The 13,572-nt window shown below is 51.0% G+C and overlaps 1 protein-coding gene across 9 annotated transcripts in view; it reads right to left on the reverse strand.

Annotated features, from left to right (window-relative positions):
• NBEAL2 (neurobeachin like 2) overlaps window positions 1-13,572 on the reverse strand; it is a 219,488-nt gene that overhangs the window by 6,180 nt on the left and 199,736 nt on the right. For all 9 annotated transcript variants that reach the window (XM_080973935.1, XM_080973933.1, XM_080973931.1 and 6 more), the window contains 9 exons: window positions 11,749-11,868; window positions 10,699-10,788; window positions 10,107-10,216; window positions 9,039-9,211; window positions 7,601-7,695; window positions 7,398-7,514; window positions 6,451-6,612; window positions 3,806-3,954; window positions 2,515-2,650 (listed from right to left, as the gene is read on the reverse strand). In XM_080973935.1, coding sequence (XP_080830061.1) covers window positions 2,515-2,650; window positions 3,806-3,954; window positions 6,451-6,612; window positions 7,398-7,514; window positions 7,601-7,695; window positions 9,039-9,211; window positions 10,107-10,216; window positions 10,699-10,788; window positions 11,749-11,868 — 1,152 coding nt within the window. The remainder of the gene's footprint in view (window positions 1-2,514; window positions 2,651-3,805; window positions 3,955-6,450; window positions 6,613-7,397; window positions 7,515-7,600; window positions 7,696-9,038; window positions 9,212-10,106; window positions 10,217-10,698; window positions 10,789-11,748; window positions 11,869-13,572) is intronic.

Below are 13,572 nucleotides of genomic sequence, written 5' to 3' on the forward strand. Positions count from 1 at the left end.
CCAGAATGCCCAGGTGAAAGCAATCAGTGACCATTATCAGGTATCCTGGCAGGCAAGATTTCTGCTGTAGACCTCCTTCTGTGATTATGTACAGTGGTACCTCGAGTTAAGAACTTAATTCGTTTCTGGAGGTCTGTTCTTAACCTGAAACTGTTCTTAACCCGAGGTACCACTTTAGCGAATGGGGCCTCCCACTGCCGCTGCATGATTTCTGTTCTCATCCTGAAGCAAAGTTCTTAACCCGAGGTACTATTTCTGGGTTAGCGGAGTCTGTAACCTGAAGCATCTGTAACCCGAGGTACCACTGTATGATGTTTCAGGGGGGTGGTCCCAGGGGACAGCAAACTTTTTCAGCAGGGGGCCGGTCCACTATCCCTCAGACCTTGTGGGGGGCCGGACTATATATTTTTTTTGGGGGGGTGGAATGAACAAATTCCTATGTCCCACAAATAACCCAGAGATGCATTTTAAATAAAAGGACACATTCTACTCATGTAAAAACATGCTGATTCCCGGAACGTGCGTGGATTTAGAAGGCAATTGGGCCAGATCCGGCCCCTGGGCCTTAGTTTGCCCGCCCATAGGCTACAGGGTGGGCAATTTCTAAAGTCTATATAAGGGCTTGCGCGCCATTGTTCTGGGTTCCTCCTCCCTCCTGCGTGTGGTGAGTAAGGACCCTGTTGCAACAGTTTACTAAAGATCAGGCTTACTAGCTGCTTTGCTTCTCAATATACAGTGGTACCTCGAGTTACATACACTTCAGGTTACAGACTCTCCTAACCCAGAAATATTACCTCGGGTTAAGAACTCTGCTTCAAGATGAGAACAGAAATTGCGCGCCCATTAGCTACAGTGGTACCTCAGGTTAAGAACAGACCTCCAGAACGAATTAAGTACCGTATTTTTCGCACCATAGGACGCACCGGACAATAGGACGCACTTTGTTTTAGAGAGGGGAGAACAAGAAAAAAAAATTTTCCCCCTCTCTGCCCAGCGCCCCTTCAGTGAAGCAGCAGGAGGCGCTGCGCAGAGAGGGGGAGAACTTTCCCCCTCTTGTTTTCCCGCTCTAAAACAAGGTGCCGTTTAAGGTGCGTTCAGGCGGCTACCTTGGAAGCCTGGAGAGCGAGAGGGGTCGGTGTGCACTGACCCCTCTCGCTCTCCAGGCTTCAGGTTCCTTTCAACCTGCTCTTTGGGGCTGGCGGGGGGAAGCCCACCACCAGCCCCAAAGAGCAGGTCAGGGAGCAGCGGAAAGGCGCAGCGGAGAGGCTCCTGCCATAGCCGCGCGTCACCTCTCCAGCCGGGAGAGGGTCACGGGGCTATGGCATCTTCGCTCCATAGGACGCACACACATTTCCCCTTCATTTTTGAAGGGGAAAAAGTGCGTCCTATAGAGCGAAAAATACGGTACTTAACCCGAGGTACCACTGTACTCTGGTTGGCCTCTGTTATTTTCTCCAGCAATAGGGAACCCACTTAAGGACTCCATACAGCAGGGGTCAGCCAAGTTGTGTGGCTTGGGCCGGTTCACGGTTCCGTAGAAACTCTGGTGGGCCGGAGTGTGTGTGTGTGTGCGCGCACACACACACACGCACAAACGCTATTTCCAGCACTCCTTCCGGCACGGAAGAGGCGTGCACAGCTTCCTATTGGCTGCAGGAGCTTCTTGCAGCCAATGGGAAGCTGGCCAGCGTCATGGAAGGCGGTCACCGCTCTGCTCCGTGCTGGTTTAGTGCGGTGCGTGGGAATCGACTAAGCAGGCGGTGGGGATCCATGGGCTGGTTAAACGACCCCCATGGGGCTGCTCCATGATCACTGCAGATGGCGACAGCAGCCACGAAATTAAAAGACGCCTGCTTCTTGGGAGAAAAGCAATGACAAACCTAGACAGCATCTTAAAAAGCAGAGACATCACCTTGCCAACAAAGGTCTGTATAGTTAAAGCTATGGTTTTCCCAGTAGTGATGTATGGAAGTGAAAGCTGGACCATAAAGAAGGCTGATCGCCGAAGAATGGATGCTTTTGAATTCTGGTGCTGGAGGAGAGTCTTGAGAGTCCCATGGACTGCAAGAAGATCAAACCTATCCATTCTGAAGGAAACCAGCCCTGAGTGCTCACTGGAAGGACAGATCCTGAAGCTGAGGCTCCAAGACTTTGGCCACCTCAAGAGAAGAGAAGACTCCCTGGAAAAGACCCTGATGTTGGGAAAGATGGAGGGCACAAGGAGAAGGGGACGACAGAGGACGAGATGGTTGGACAGTGTTCTCGAAGCTACAAACATGAGTCTGACCAAAGTGCGGGAGGCAGTGGAAGACAGGAGTGCCTGGCGTGCTCTGGTCCAGGGGGTCACGAAGAGTCGGACACGACTAAATGACTAAACAACAACATGGGCCGCTTGTGGCCCATGGGCCTTAGGTTGCTGACCCCTGCCATAAAGGCTCTTGGATACCCCATAAGGGAAAAGAAGCATATAACACTAGGAAGAGTTGAGCTGAAGGACAGCTGTCACTCACTTACCTCCAGAGGCTGCCCTGCTCCGACCACAATAAGCTTCCCATCCTCCAAGCCCACGAGAATGTGGCTCTTCTCCTTAGTCACTGAGACGCTGTGGATGGGGACCTTCATTGCCAAAGGGGCGACAGCAGCTTGGAGGCTGAAAGGAGAGGAGGGGGGGTGACTGCGTTAGGTGCCGAGGCACTTAAAATCTAAAATATGTAAAGGTAATTGTAAAGGGACCCCTGACCAATAGGTCCAGTCGTGGCCGCCTCTGGGGTTGCGGCGCTCATCTCGCTTTACTGGCCGAGGCAGCCGGTGTACAGCTTCCGGGTCATGTGGCCAGCATGACTAAGCCGCTTCTGGCGAACCAGAAACAGCGCACGGAAATGCTGTTTATCTTCCCGCCGGAGCGGTACCTATTTATCTACTTGCACTTTGACGTGCTTTCGAACTGCTAGGTTGTCAGGAGCAGGGACCGAGCAACAGGAGCTCACCCCGTCGGGGGGATTCGAACCGCCGACCTTCTGATCGGCAAGTCCTAGGCCCTGTGGTTTAACCCACAGCGCCACCCGCGTCCCTCAAAATAACAAGCATAATAAAGGCAGGAACAAGCGTGGGGAAATCTTAGTATGACCGTAAGTTATAATTAAAAAAAATAAAATTAATTGGTTTTCATGTAAATATAAGAGCAACATATACCCAAAGGAGCATCTCCACCCCCATCGTTCAGCCCGGACACCAAGGTCCAGCTCCGAGGGCCTTCTGGCGGTTCCCTCCCTGCAAGAAGTGAGGTTACAGGGAACCAGGCAGAGGGCCTTCTCGGTGGTGGCACCTGCCCTGTGGAATGCCCTCCCACCAAATGTCAAGGAAATAAACAACTATCGGACTTTTAGAAGACACCTGAAGGCAGCCCTGTTCAGTGAAGCTTTTAATGTTTGATGTTTTATTGTGCTTTTAATCTTCTGTTGGGAGCTGCCCAGAGTGGCTGGGGAGACGGCCACAGCTGAGCTCAGGTCGTGCTTTGTGGCTTCCGCAATGGGCATCCGGTTAGCTATTGCAGAACAGGACGCCGGATTGGATGGACCACTGGCCTGATCCAGATGTGCTGCCGGACTCCAACCCCCATGAGCCCCGGCCAGCGCGGTCAACCGTCAGGCATGATGGGAGTTGTAGTCCAACAGATCCCTTGTCAGATGTGAAGATTCAGAGGCTGCTTAATGTGGACTGCTTAGAGTTCCGAGCGAGGCATGTGAGATGCTGTCTGTTCCGACACAAGGGGAACTGAGCCGAGCATCAAGGAGTGAGCCTTTACCTCTGCAGGTCCCTGATCTGTAAGGAGCACTGAATGGTCCCCAGAACGACAAACTCCTCCGTTATGCACATGGCGGTGACCTGCTCGTCCAGAGGGATGGAGACCAGATGCTTGCCATTGACTGAGTACAGGTGTAGGGCAAACTTGTCCTTCAAGAAATGAGAGGTGGAGGTTAATAATAATAATAATAATAATAATAATAATAATTTTTATTTATACCCCGCCCTCCCCAGCCAAGGCCGCGCTCAGGCCAGCTAACAAGCAATAATAAAAACAAGTTGAATGAATACAACTTAAAAACAAAATTAAAATACACCATTAAAATACTGAAACATTAAAATATTAAAATGTAGCCTCATCGCAGGAGGAGAAGGAAAAGAAAAAAAAAAGAGAGGGAGGGAGGGAATCAAATTGGCTCCAAGCCAAAGGCCAGGTGGAACAACTCTGTCTTACAGGCCCTGCGGAAAGAAATCAGATCCTGCAGGGCCCTGGTCTCATGAGGCAGAGCGTTCCACCAGGCCGGGGCCAGTGCTGAAAAGGCCCTGGCTCTGGTTGAGGCTAATCTAACTTCCTTAGGGCCCGGGACCACTAGGGTGTTGCTATTTATGGACCTTGAGGCTCTCCGTGGGGCAGACTGAGAGAGGAGGTTCCGTAGGTACGAGGGTCCTAGGCCGTGAAGGGCTTTAAAGGTCAAAACCAGCACCTTAAATCTGACTCTGTACTCCACCAGGAGCCAGTGCAGTTTGAAAAGCACTGGGTGAATATGCTCCCATGGCAGAGACCCCGTGAGGAGCCTTGCTGCTGCATTCTGCAGCCGCTGGAGTTTCTGGGTCAGCTTCAAGGGCAGCCCCGGGTAGAGCGAATTACAGTAGTCAAGCCTGGAGGTGACCGTCGCATGGATCACTGTGGCCAGGTCGGGGCGGGAAAGGTAAGGGACCAACTGCTTGATGCTTAGCCAAGGACGCTCTCGCAAGAGCCGCTCCTTCAAATGGAAACCTTAAGCGGCCCCGCCAATGCCTCGCAAAGCGCACCAGCAGAGGTCTTTGGCGCGTGTGCAAAGTTGGAAGTGAGAAAGGGCCACTGTGCAAGAGGCCAGGCCTGGGCAAGGCCCTGGCTCCCAAAATGGGTCTCTCGACAAGCACCCACGAGTCCTGCGCCGCTTCTGCCAGTGGCTCCACTTCGCCTTTGCCTAAACTCATGCCCGGCAGCAGCGAAGGCCCCCCAGAAAAAAATCCTTTTCCTCTTCCCTCCCTGATGTTCTTTCCTTGTGTGTCATGGCTTTTTAAGAGTGTAAGCCTGCGGCTAAGGACCATCTAGTTTTGACCGTACATAAACTGCTCTGGGATTTTTCTTGGCTGGACAAGTGCTCTGAATAAATACGAAATGAATAAATGTAGGGGTGCAAATATCCAGAGTGTGGGGGTCAGGTGGGAATGCTATGAGGAATTATGAAATATGGAGCAAGCCACTGTGTCAGCGATGAAAGCACTGCGTTGACTGGGTTTGATTCATTGACGATAATTTCTGACCGAATCCCACAAGCCTCTCCATCTCTGCCATTTGCTTTCTCTACGCCTGACAGGCACGTATAAGTATTCTAAATACACAGGACAGTTGTTCATCAGGCATCCTGGGTTATAAAGATAGTATGTAACTTTGATATAGTTAATCTTTAGGAAGATCTTCAGGGCCAGGATGCGGGTGGCGCTGTGGGTTAAACCACAGAGCCTAGGACTTGCCGATCAGAAGGTCGGCGGTTCGAATCCCCGCGACGGGGTGAGCTCCCGTTGCTCGGTCCCTGCTCCTGCCAACCTAGCAGTTTGAAAGCACGTCAAAGTGCAAGTAGATAAATAGGTACCGCTCCGGCGGGAAGGTAAACGGCGTTGCCGTACGCTGCTCTGGTTCGCTAGAAGCAGCTTAGTCCTGCTGGCCACATGACCCGGAAGCTGTACGCCGGCTCCCTCAGCCAATAAAGTGAGATGAGCGCCGCAACCCCAGAGTCGGTCACGACTGGACCTAATGGTCAGGGGTCCCTTTACCTTTAAGGGCCAGGAAGAGAGTTCACAAGGAGATTGTAAATACTCTTTCCTTGCCATCCTTCCTTCCTTTCCTGCCTGTTTATGACCTCCGGGGTTTTGCTGAATGCATTCCACTAGTCCTGTTTTATTTACTCTCAGATATGTATGCATGCTCAAAGTAGTCTTTGTAGTTAACAGGATTTCTTCTGATCTGGCTTTGTCCCACGTGGGGCTTTTTGAAACGCTCAGAGGAAATCTGGTTGGTTCTTACGAACACTGTGCGAAAAGTTCTTTTGTGAATAAAACGACCTGGGCCAAGGGGTGGACGGGGGAATTATTATACGCACTCCTCCCAGAGTCTTGCTGGTCAAGCCTCGGGTGTATTCTATTAATCAGAGTCCACTCCTTCCTTGCTTTGGGAACGCTACAATAAAAACCGACACCGAATGAGATTTTGGCTCCGTGGGCTCCTTCCGTCCTGATTCTACAAGCCCCCAGTTTGTTTCTACAAAGGTCCCTGCGCTGCAGAGAGAGACCCGTTTGAGAATCGCTCGGGACTCGTCTCTGTCATCCGCCAAGGTGACCTGCCTGCTTCACCCACCCCAAGCAAGGCCTCCCGTAGCTCACCTTCAGAGAGGCTCTCCCTTCCACAGTCGTCTGCACCACGACCTGCCCCTCGTGCCCCATGGTGAGGTTGGAGACTGTCACTGGCAAGGAGCTCTCGCAGGGAGGCCTTAATGACTGCATGAACTGGCCTCGGCGGACAGTGTGCACAATGACAGTGCCATCCTGGAAGAAGAGAAAGTTTTCTGCGATGAGAAGGACGCCAAGGAAGGGAACGTGGGGAGAGAGAAAGAGAGCGCATAATAATAACAATAACAATAATAATAATAATAAATTTTATTTATACTCCCCAGCCAAGACCAGGCTCAGGGCGGCTAACACCAGGTATAAAAACAATTGATTAAAATACAACTTAAAAACAAGATTAAATTACAACCTTAAAACACAGCCTCATTTCAATAGAAACTGAAATCAAAAACTTTGGGGGGATGAAAACGTCAAATCTTCACCAAGGCCAACTATCCGATAAGATACCTTTATTGTCATTGTCCCATTACAGAACAATGAAAAATCTACATAAGACATTCAAAAACCCCTAAAAACTCTGAAACCCCATTTTAAAATACAATATACTCCTATAGAGACTGCTTATACTGCGTTTAAAGCCAGAATTGCCTTTGGGTAGAAACTGTTTCTCAGGCGGCTAATCCTAGTCTTTATAACCCTGGACCTTCTTCCAGAAGGCAGAAGCTGAAAGAGATCATTTCCGGGGTGCGCACTATCCTGCAGCTTTCTTATGACACTTGGAAGCGTAGATTTGGTCCAAGCCTTTGTGAGGTTCCTAGACACCCTTCTGCCTCTTGTCATCAGAATCTTCTGGGTTCGACTGCATGTGTACCAGGAGGAGGCCGTGGACAAGAATGAGGTCCCTGCTAAGCGGTGTTCCCACAGGAGATCCAGAAAATGCACGTCCAGCCCGGAAGACAAACACAGACCCCGCTGCGGCTCACCTTGGACCCTGAGACGGCCATGTCCAACTCGGTGCTGATGGCGACGCACGTGACTTCGTCGTCGTGCCCGTAGAGAACCTGGACAGGCTTGGGTGCCAGGCCACAGGAGAAGCCACCCTGGGGCAGAGGAGAAAAGAGGCCGTCAACAGAATCTCTCAGAACCATAGAGATGGAAGGGTCATCCAATCCAACCCTCCTCTTACCTGCTGCAGGACCTGCCAAACCATGCAGGTGGTATCCCGTGACCCGGATATGAGGTAGATTCCGCACAGATCTAAGGCCAGGCAAGTGACGACGTCTGCAGGGAGAGGAGAGGGGAATCACCAGAACAGAAACACACAGATAACGGTCCCCAGTTAGTTACCTTATCTACTTGCAGGGGATAAACATATATACTGTATTTTCTGGCGTATAAGACTACTTTTTAACCCAGGAAAATCTTCTCAAAAGTCGGGTGTCGTCTTATACGCAGGCTCTGGCAGCAGCTCCTGCAGCGACTCCCCACCAAAGGACAAAACGACAGCAAATTAAATCAGAGGACACCAAGCTCTCTAGATGAAGCAGAAATACGCTTGAAAATTGGCCCCAGAAGCATCTCCCCCCCCCCCCAATCACAAGCAACAGAAGGACCCTAACCGCTCCCGGTAGTAGACCACTAGCAAATTCCATGACAGCGGCTCAACAAAAACAGTAAAAAATCCCCCCAAATGCTTCAGCAGGTCTGACAAAAGCAATAACCGAGCAAAGTTCAACGACGTCCTAGTGATTGAGGAAGCGAGCCAAAGACGAAGCCCTCCGGTTTGCTCCTCTGTTTAAACAGACCCGGCTATGCCCCATGCCCTCCAGGAAGTGGAGCAGATTTCTGAGCCGGACTGGAGACTGGTTTTTTAAAATTTTTATTTTGTGTGCGTTGGAAGAGGGGTAGTCTTATACGGTGAGTATATCCCAAACTCTATACTTTAACTGGAAAAGTTGGGGGTCGTCTTATACACCCAGTTGTCTTATACGCCGGAAAATACGGTACATATGTACAAATGGAGGAGCATTTGAGGACAACTCCCTGCAGGCAGAAAAGGAGTGTGTGAGGGACACAAGAGTAAGATAACTTTAACGACAGGAAACAAAGAAGAACAACCAGTTTAGCCATTGCTCACTAGGATGATATTCTTCGAACTTTCAGTGAACAAAACGGGAAAGAAACTCTAGGAAGAGGTAACAGAACAATAATACTATTGGAATTATGAGAATGGCTCGTCTGAAAATCCTCCTTCCCTTCTCTATTAGCATGCATTTGCTAGAATTAGTACATAAATGATAGCTTTTCAGTGGTTAGTTAAGCTTGAAGTCCCTCAGGCATGCTTTCAAAATTATTTAGGTTTTCAAATTGCGGGAAAGAAGGTTCACAGAAAAGGAAGGAAATAGCACTCGGTTGTTTCCATTCTCTTCTCTCCGTAGCTAGAAACATGCCCTTTTAAGATTGAAGACAGAATGAAAGGGAAGCAGCAACTCTCAGGGTACCAGAGCCTGCACTCGAGGGTGGAAAATAATACGCTGGCATTTAGACGTTCAGCATGCTCTGTTTTTCGATTCCTCGCGATTTTCAGAAGGGAGTCTCTCCTCCTGCGAGTCGTGGCCTCCTACCTATGTGCCTGTTGATGTGTCCCACAACCTTCCCTCGGCTGAGGGACGTCACCCGCAAGCTGTTGTCCCAGTGGCCTCCGCTGAAGAGGAGCTTCCCGTCGTGAGAGACCGTCAGCGTCTTGGAGGACACTTCCACACCTGGAGCAACGGGTCCATACAGGAAGCGCTGGGTCCTAGCAGGAGGGAGAGAGGAAGAGAGATAGATGTTCCTGCCAAGCAGCGAAGCCTGCATTTTAGGCAGGTGAGGAAAAGGGATCAGGGACCCATCGAAACACCTGCTGAAACCGCACACCTCGCCACTGAAGACTCCTTTACCTAGGCCAGTGTTTTTCAAATTCCCCAGCTGTTGCTAGACTACAACTCCCATCATCATCCCTGACCAGGGCCGGATTTAGGTTTGACGAGGCCCTAAGCTACTGAAGGTAATGGGGCCCTTAATATGTCCAGCTGTCCTTTGTCAACAACAAATTGTCGCTGTTTTTTGTGTGTGTTGAATATATGCTATATGGTACTTTACGGACCTCATAGGTATCTCAAGCCACCTGAACATAACAAAATATGTATTTTATCAAAGTAATTGTTGAACTGAAATACCATTAAAGGTAAAGGGACCCCTGACCATTAGGTCCAGTTGTGACAGACTCTGGGGTTGCGGTGCTCATCTCGCTTTATTGGCCGAGGGAGCCGGCGTACGGCTTCCGGGTCATGTGGCCAGCATGACTAAGCCGCTTCTGGAGAACCAGAGCTGCGCACGGAAATGCCGTTTCCCTTCCCGCAGTAGTGGTACCTATTAATCTACTTGCACCTTGACATGCTTTTGAACTGCTAGGTTGGCAGGAGTAGGGACCGAGCAACGGGAGCTCACCCTGTCACGGGGATTCGAACCGCCGACCTTCTGATCGGCAAGTCCCAGGCTCAGCGGTTTAACCCACAGCGCCACCCGCATCCCCCCATTTGTATATATAGCTCAGAATAAATATACTGCACTGAAGAACCTGGAACTCTGAGCATTTCTGCTAAAGCGCCGCGGAGAATTCGCGACAAGGTGGGAGCGAAGCTCAGACTCACTTTGCGTTGGAGACGGTGGGGTCTTTGGTGAAGCTGAAATAGTTGGAGATGTTTTTGTCGTAGGGCAGCCAGCCGTGTGTGCCTAGCAGCCCGTTGGCACTGACAGTGACCTGGAAGAAGTTGTGGGGGGGGGGGCAAATTAGTCAATAAGAAAGGCAGGGAAGCAGCTCACGGCGACGCAGGGGAGATGGGGAAGGAAGAGGGCAAACAGGAATCGCAGTATCCTTCCTGGGACAAGGGGATGTCCACCCAAAGAGCTGTAGAATTGTTGCAGAATTGGAAGGGGACCCCCCAAATGTCATCTAGTTCAACCCCCCTGCAAGGAGGCCTTGGGAGAAAAGCATCAATTTTCTGATCGGAGGGCCTGCTCGGTGGTGGCCCCCGCCCTGTGGAACGCCCTCCCAACAGATGTTGAGGCAATAAAACTACTTTACTTTTAAAAGACAACTGTTTAGGGAAGTTTTTAATGTCTGACGCTGTATTGTTCTTAATATTTGGTTGGATGCCGGCCAGAGTGGCTGGGGAAACCCAGCCAGATGGGCAGGGTATAAATAATAAATTATTATTATTATTATTATTAGTTTGAACCTACCAGCATATCGGGATATCCCTGAGTCATGAAGGAGTGGGCTTGGTTTTTGGGGACCACGGCCTGGACCAGGGGGATCCCGTCGCTGATGCTCTGAAAAAGGAAAAGACGAGTCACTGCTTTTTGCCGCTTGGTTTCGGCAAAATCTGTGCTGTGTTACGGTTCCCGCCTTTGTGATAATTCCCCACCACCAGCTACAGAAGAGGAACACACCCATCTCCAGCCTTGCTCTGGGAAAGGAAAGGGAGTCGCAGGAGATAGGCGGGTGGCAATGCCCTTTCATACGTATCATACAATTGAGGGGCACTCAACGGTCATCTAGTCCAACCCCCTTTCAACGCAGGAATCTCAAACTAAAGCATCCACAGCCACCCAACCTCTGCTTAAAAACCTCTGAGAAAGGAGAGCCCACCACTTCTTGTGGGGGTCTGTTCCCCTGCCCAACAGCTCTTGCCACCAGAAAATTCTTCCTGATGTTGAGATGGAATCTCCTTTCTTGTAACTCGAAGTCGCTAGTGCGAGTCCCACCCTCCAGGAACAGGAGGAAACAGGCTTCTTCCGTCTTCCATGGGACAGCACTTCAGATATTTAAAGATGGCTCTCATATCACCTCTCGGTCTTCTCTTCTTCTTGCCCGGGCTAAGCATCCCCAGCTCCTTCGACCGTTCCTCATCAGGCTTGGTTTCCAGACCCTTGACCATCTTGGTTGCCCTCCCTTTGTGCGTGTTCCAACTTGTCAATGCCCTTCTTGAACTGTGGTGTGTTTGCGTGTGCCAGTGGTACCTCTGGTTGCGAACGGGATCCATTCCAAAGGCCCATTCGCAACATGAAAAGAACGCAACCCGCAGCGGCGCGTTTGTGCATGCGCAGGATGTGATACACCGCTTCTGTGCATGCGCGAGCGGAGAAACCCGGAAGTAACCCTTTCCGGTACTTCCGGGTCGCCGCGGGACGTAACCTGGAAGAATGTAACGTGAAGCAGACGTGACATGAGGTATGGCAGTATTCTACACGCGGACACACAAAATCACACCCTGGAGGAAATAGACTTACTTCAGCAAAGAAGGACTTCAGCTCACTGAGGTTCTCAAAGACGTTGGGGGGGATGGTGTCCAGGCGAGAGAGTCTCTTGGACGCTGCGTTTTCGGCAGAGAGCCGGGCTGGATGGGGCTCCTAGAGGAGAGAGGGAGCAGGATATTTCAAACGGGATATTGGCATGTTGCACCCTATTTAACTTTATGTGTCAAACCTCGGTTTCTTATGGACCCCGCCTATTTGCTGTCCTGTACAATCCACACAGGACACGGGTGGTGCTGTGGGTTAAACCACAGAGCCTAGGACTTGCCGATCAGAAGATTGGCGGTTCGAATCCCCGCGAGGGGGTGAGCTCCCATTGCTCGGTCCCTGCTCCTGCCAACCTAGCAGTTTGAAAGCATGTCAAAGTGCAAGTAGATAAATAGGTACCGCTCCAGCGGGAAGGTAAACGGCGTTTCCGTGCGCTGCTCTGGTTCGCCAGAAGCGGCTTAGTCATGCTGGCCACATGACCCGGAAGCTGTATGCCGGCTCCCTTGGCCAATAAAGCGAGATGAGCGCCGCAACCCCAGAGTCGGTCACCTTTACCTTTACAATCCACACACCCCATGAGTTGAAAAGGTGGTTAACACTATGGGGAACACAGTGATGAAGGCAGGAGGGGGCTTTCCAGAGATCATTTCGTAGGCTGACATGCCAAGACATATCCATGTGGGAAAAGCCAAGCAGCCAAAATGATATTGTAATGTATTTTTAATCTTTTGTTGGAAGCCGTCCAGAGTGGGCGGGGTGATAATAATAATAATAATAGTAATAATAATAATAATAATTTCCCCAGCCACTCTGGACGGCTTCTAACAAAAGATTAAAAATACATTTGTCAAGGCTGCCTCAAGTCTCAGCTCACAAAAGACCAACGCCTATCTCTTCTTGTATACAAAAGTGTTTATTGCAGTTCATTGTTTGCTTCACATCCGAGGCGCGCAGCCCTACGTCTGCTAGGCTTAGACCGCTGAAGTCCCCTCTGAATCCGTCCCTCCCCTGCACCAGTTTAAGAGGCTTGCGCTGCTCCACCTCTTTCTCTCTTTCCTTTTCCGCAGGGTCTTTCTGCCCGCTGGGGTTTCGCCCCTCCTGGATTCCTCTGACGCGGAATCAGACTGCTCTTGCCCCCTCCTGCGGGCTTTGGGACCTGGCCCCTCCTCCGGGCTCCCTGTACTTCCGCGCGCCTCTACATTTGAACTTGGCGCGCGCGCCCAACCTCTAACCTTCCTTTTAACAGCTACACTACTCCCTTCACTACTCCCCTCCCCTTCCGGGAGGGTGGCTTGCTCCGACCTCCCTCCTTTCTCTACTGCCGGAGCCGCTTCCCCTGATACACTGAAACCTCCACCCCCTTCGCTGCACTCTGGCGGGGAGGCTGGTCCTGACGCCCAGCTGCCACTTTGGGATCCCCCGCTGGCCCCCTGCTCCTGACACGTCCCCCCTGGGGCTCCCCTGGCCTTGACCACCGGCGCCCCCTTCTGGGAATCCTCTGATTCGCTGGAAAGACTCATGGAATCTCTTGAGTCATTGTCATCCTCTTCCTCGCTGTCCTGGGATTCATCCCCATCGCTCTCCATCTCCTGCCTACCCTGTGCCTCTGTCCCTGAACCCCTGACAACATTAAATATATTACTATTAAAAGCCGTCAATGGCGCATTAAACCACCAACACTCCCCCTCCCCATTCTGCTGTTTTGCAAATTGTGTACGGCGCTGCTGTCAGTGTCGGGCTAGGACCTGGGAGAGAACTGGGTTCGAATCCTCCCTCAGCCACAAAGCGCACTGGGTGACCTTGGGCCTGTCA

Source organism: Podarcis pityusensis, assembly GCF_964106645.2.
Source record: "Podarcis pityusensis genome assembly, chromosome: 12".
Classification (NCBI taxonomy): Eukaryota; Metazoa; Chordata; class Lepidosauria; order Squamata; family Lacertidae; genus Podarcis; species Podarcis pityusensis.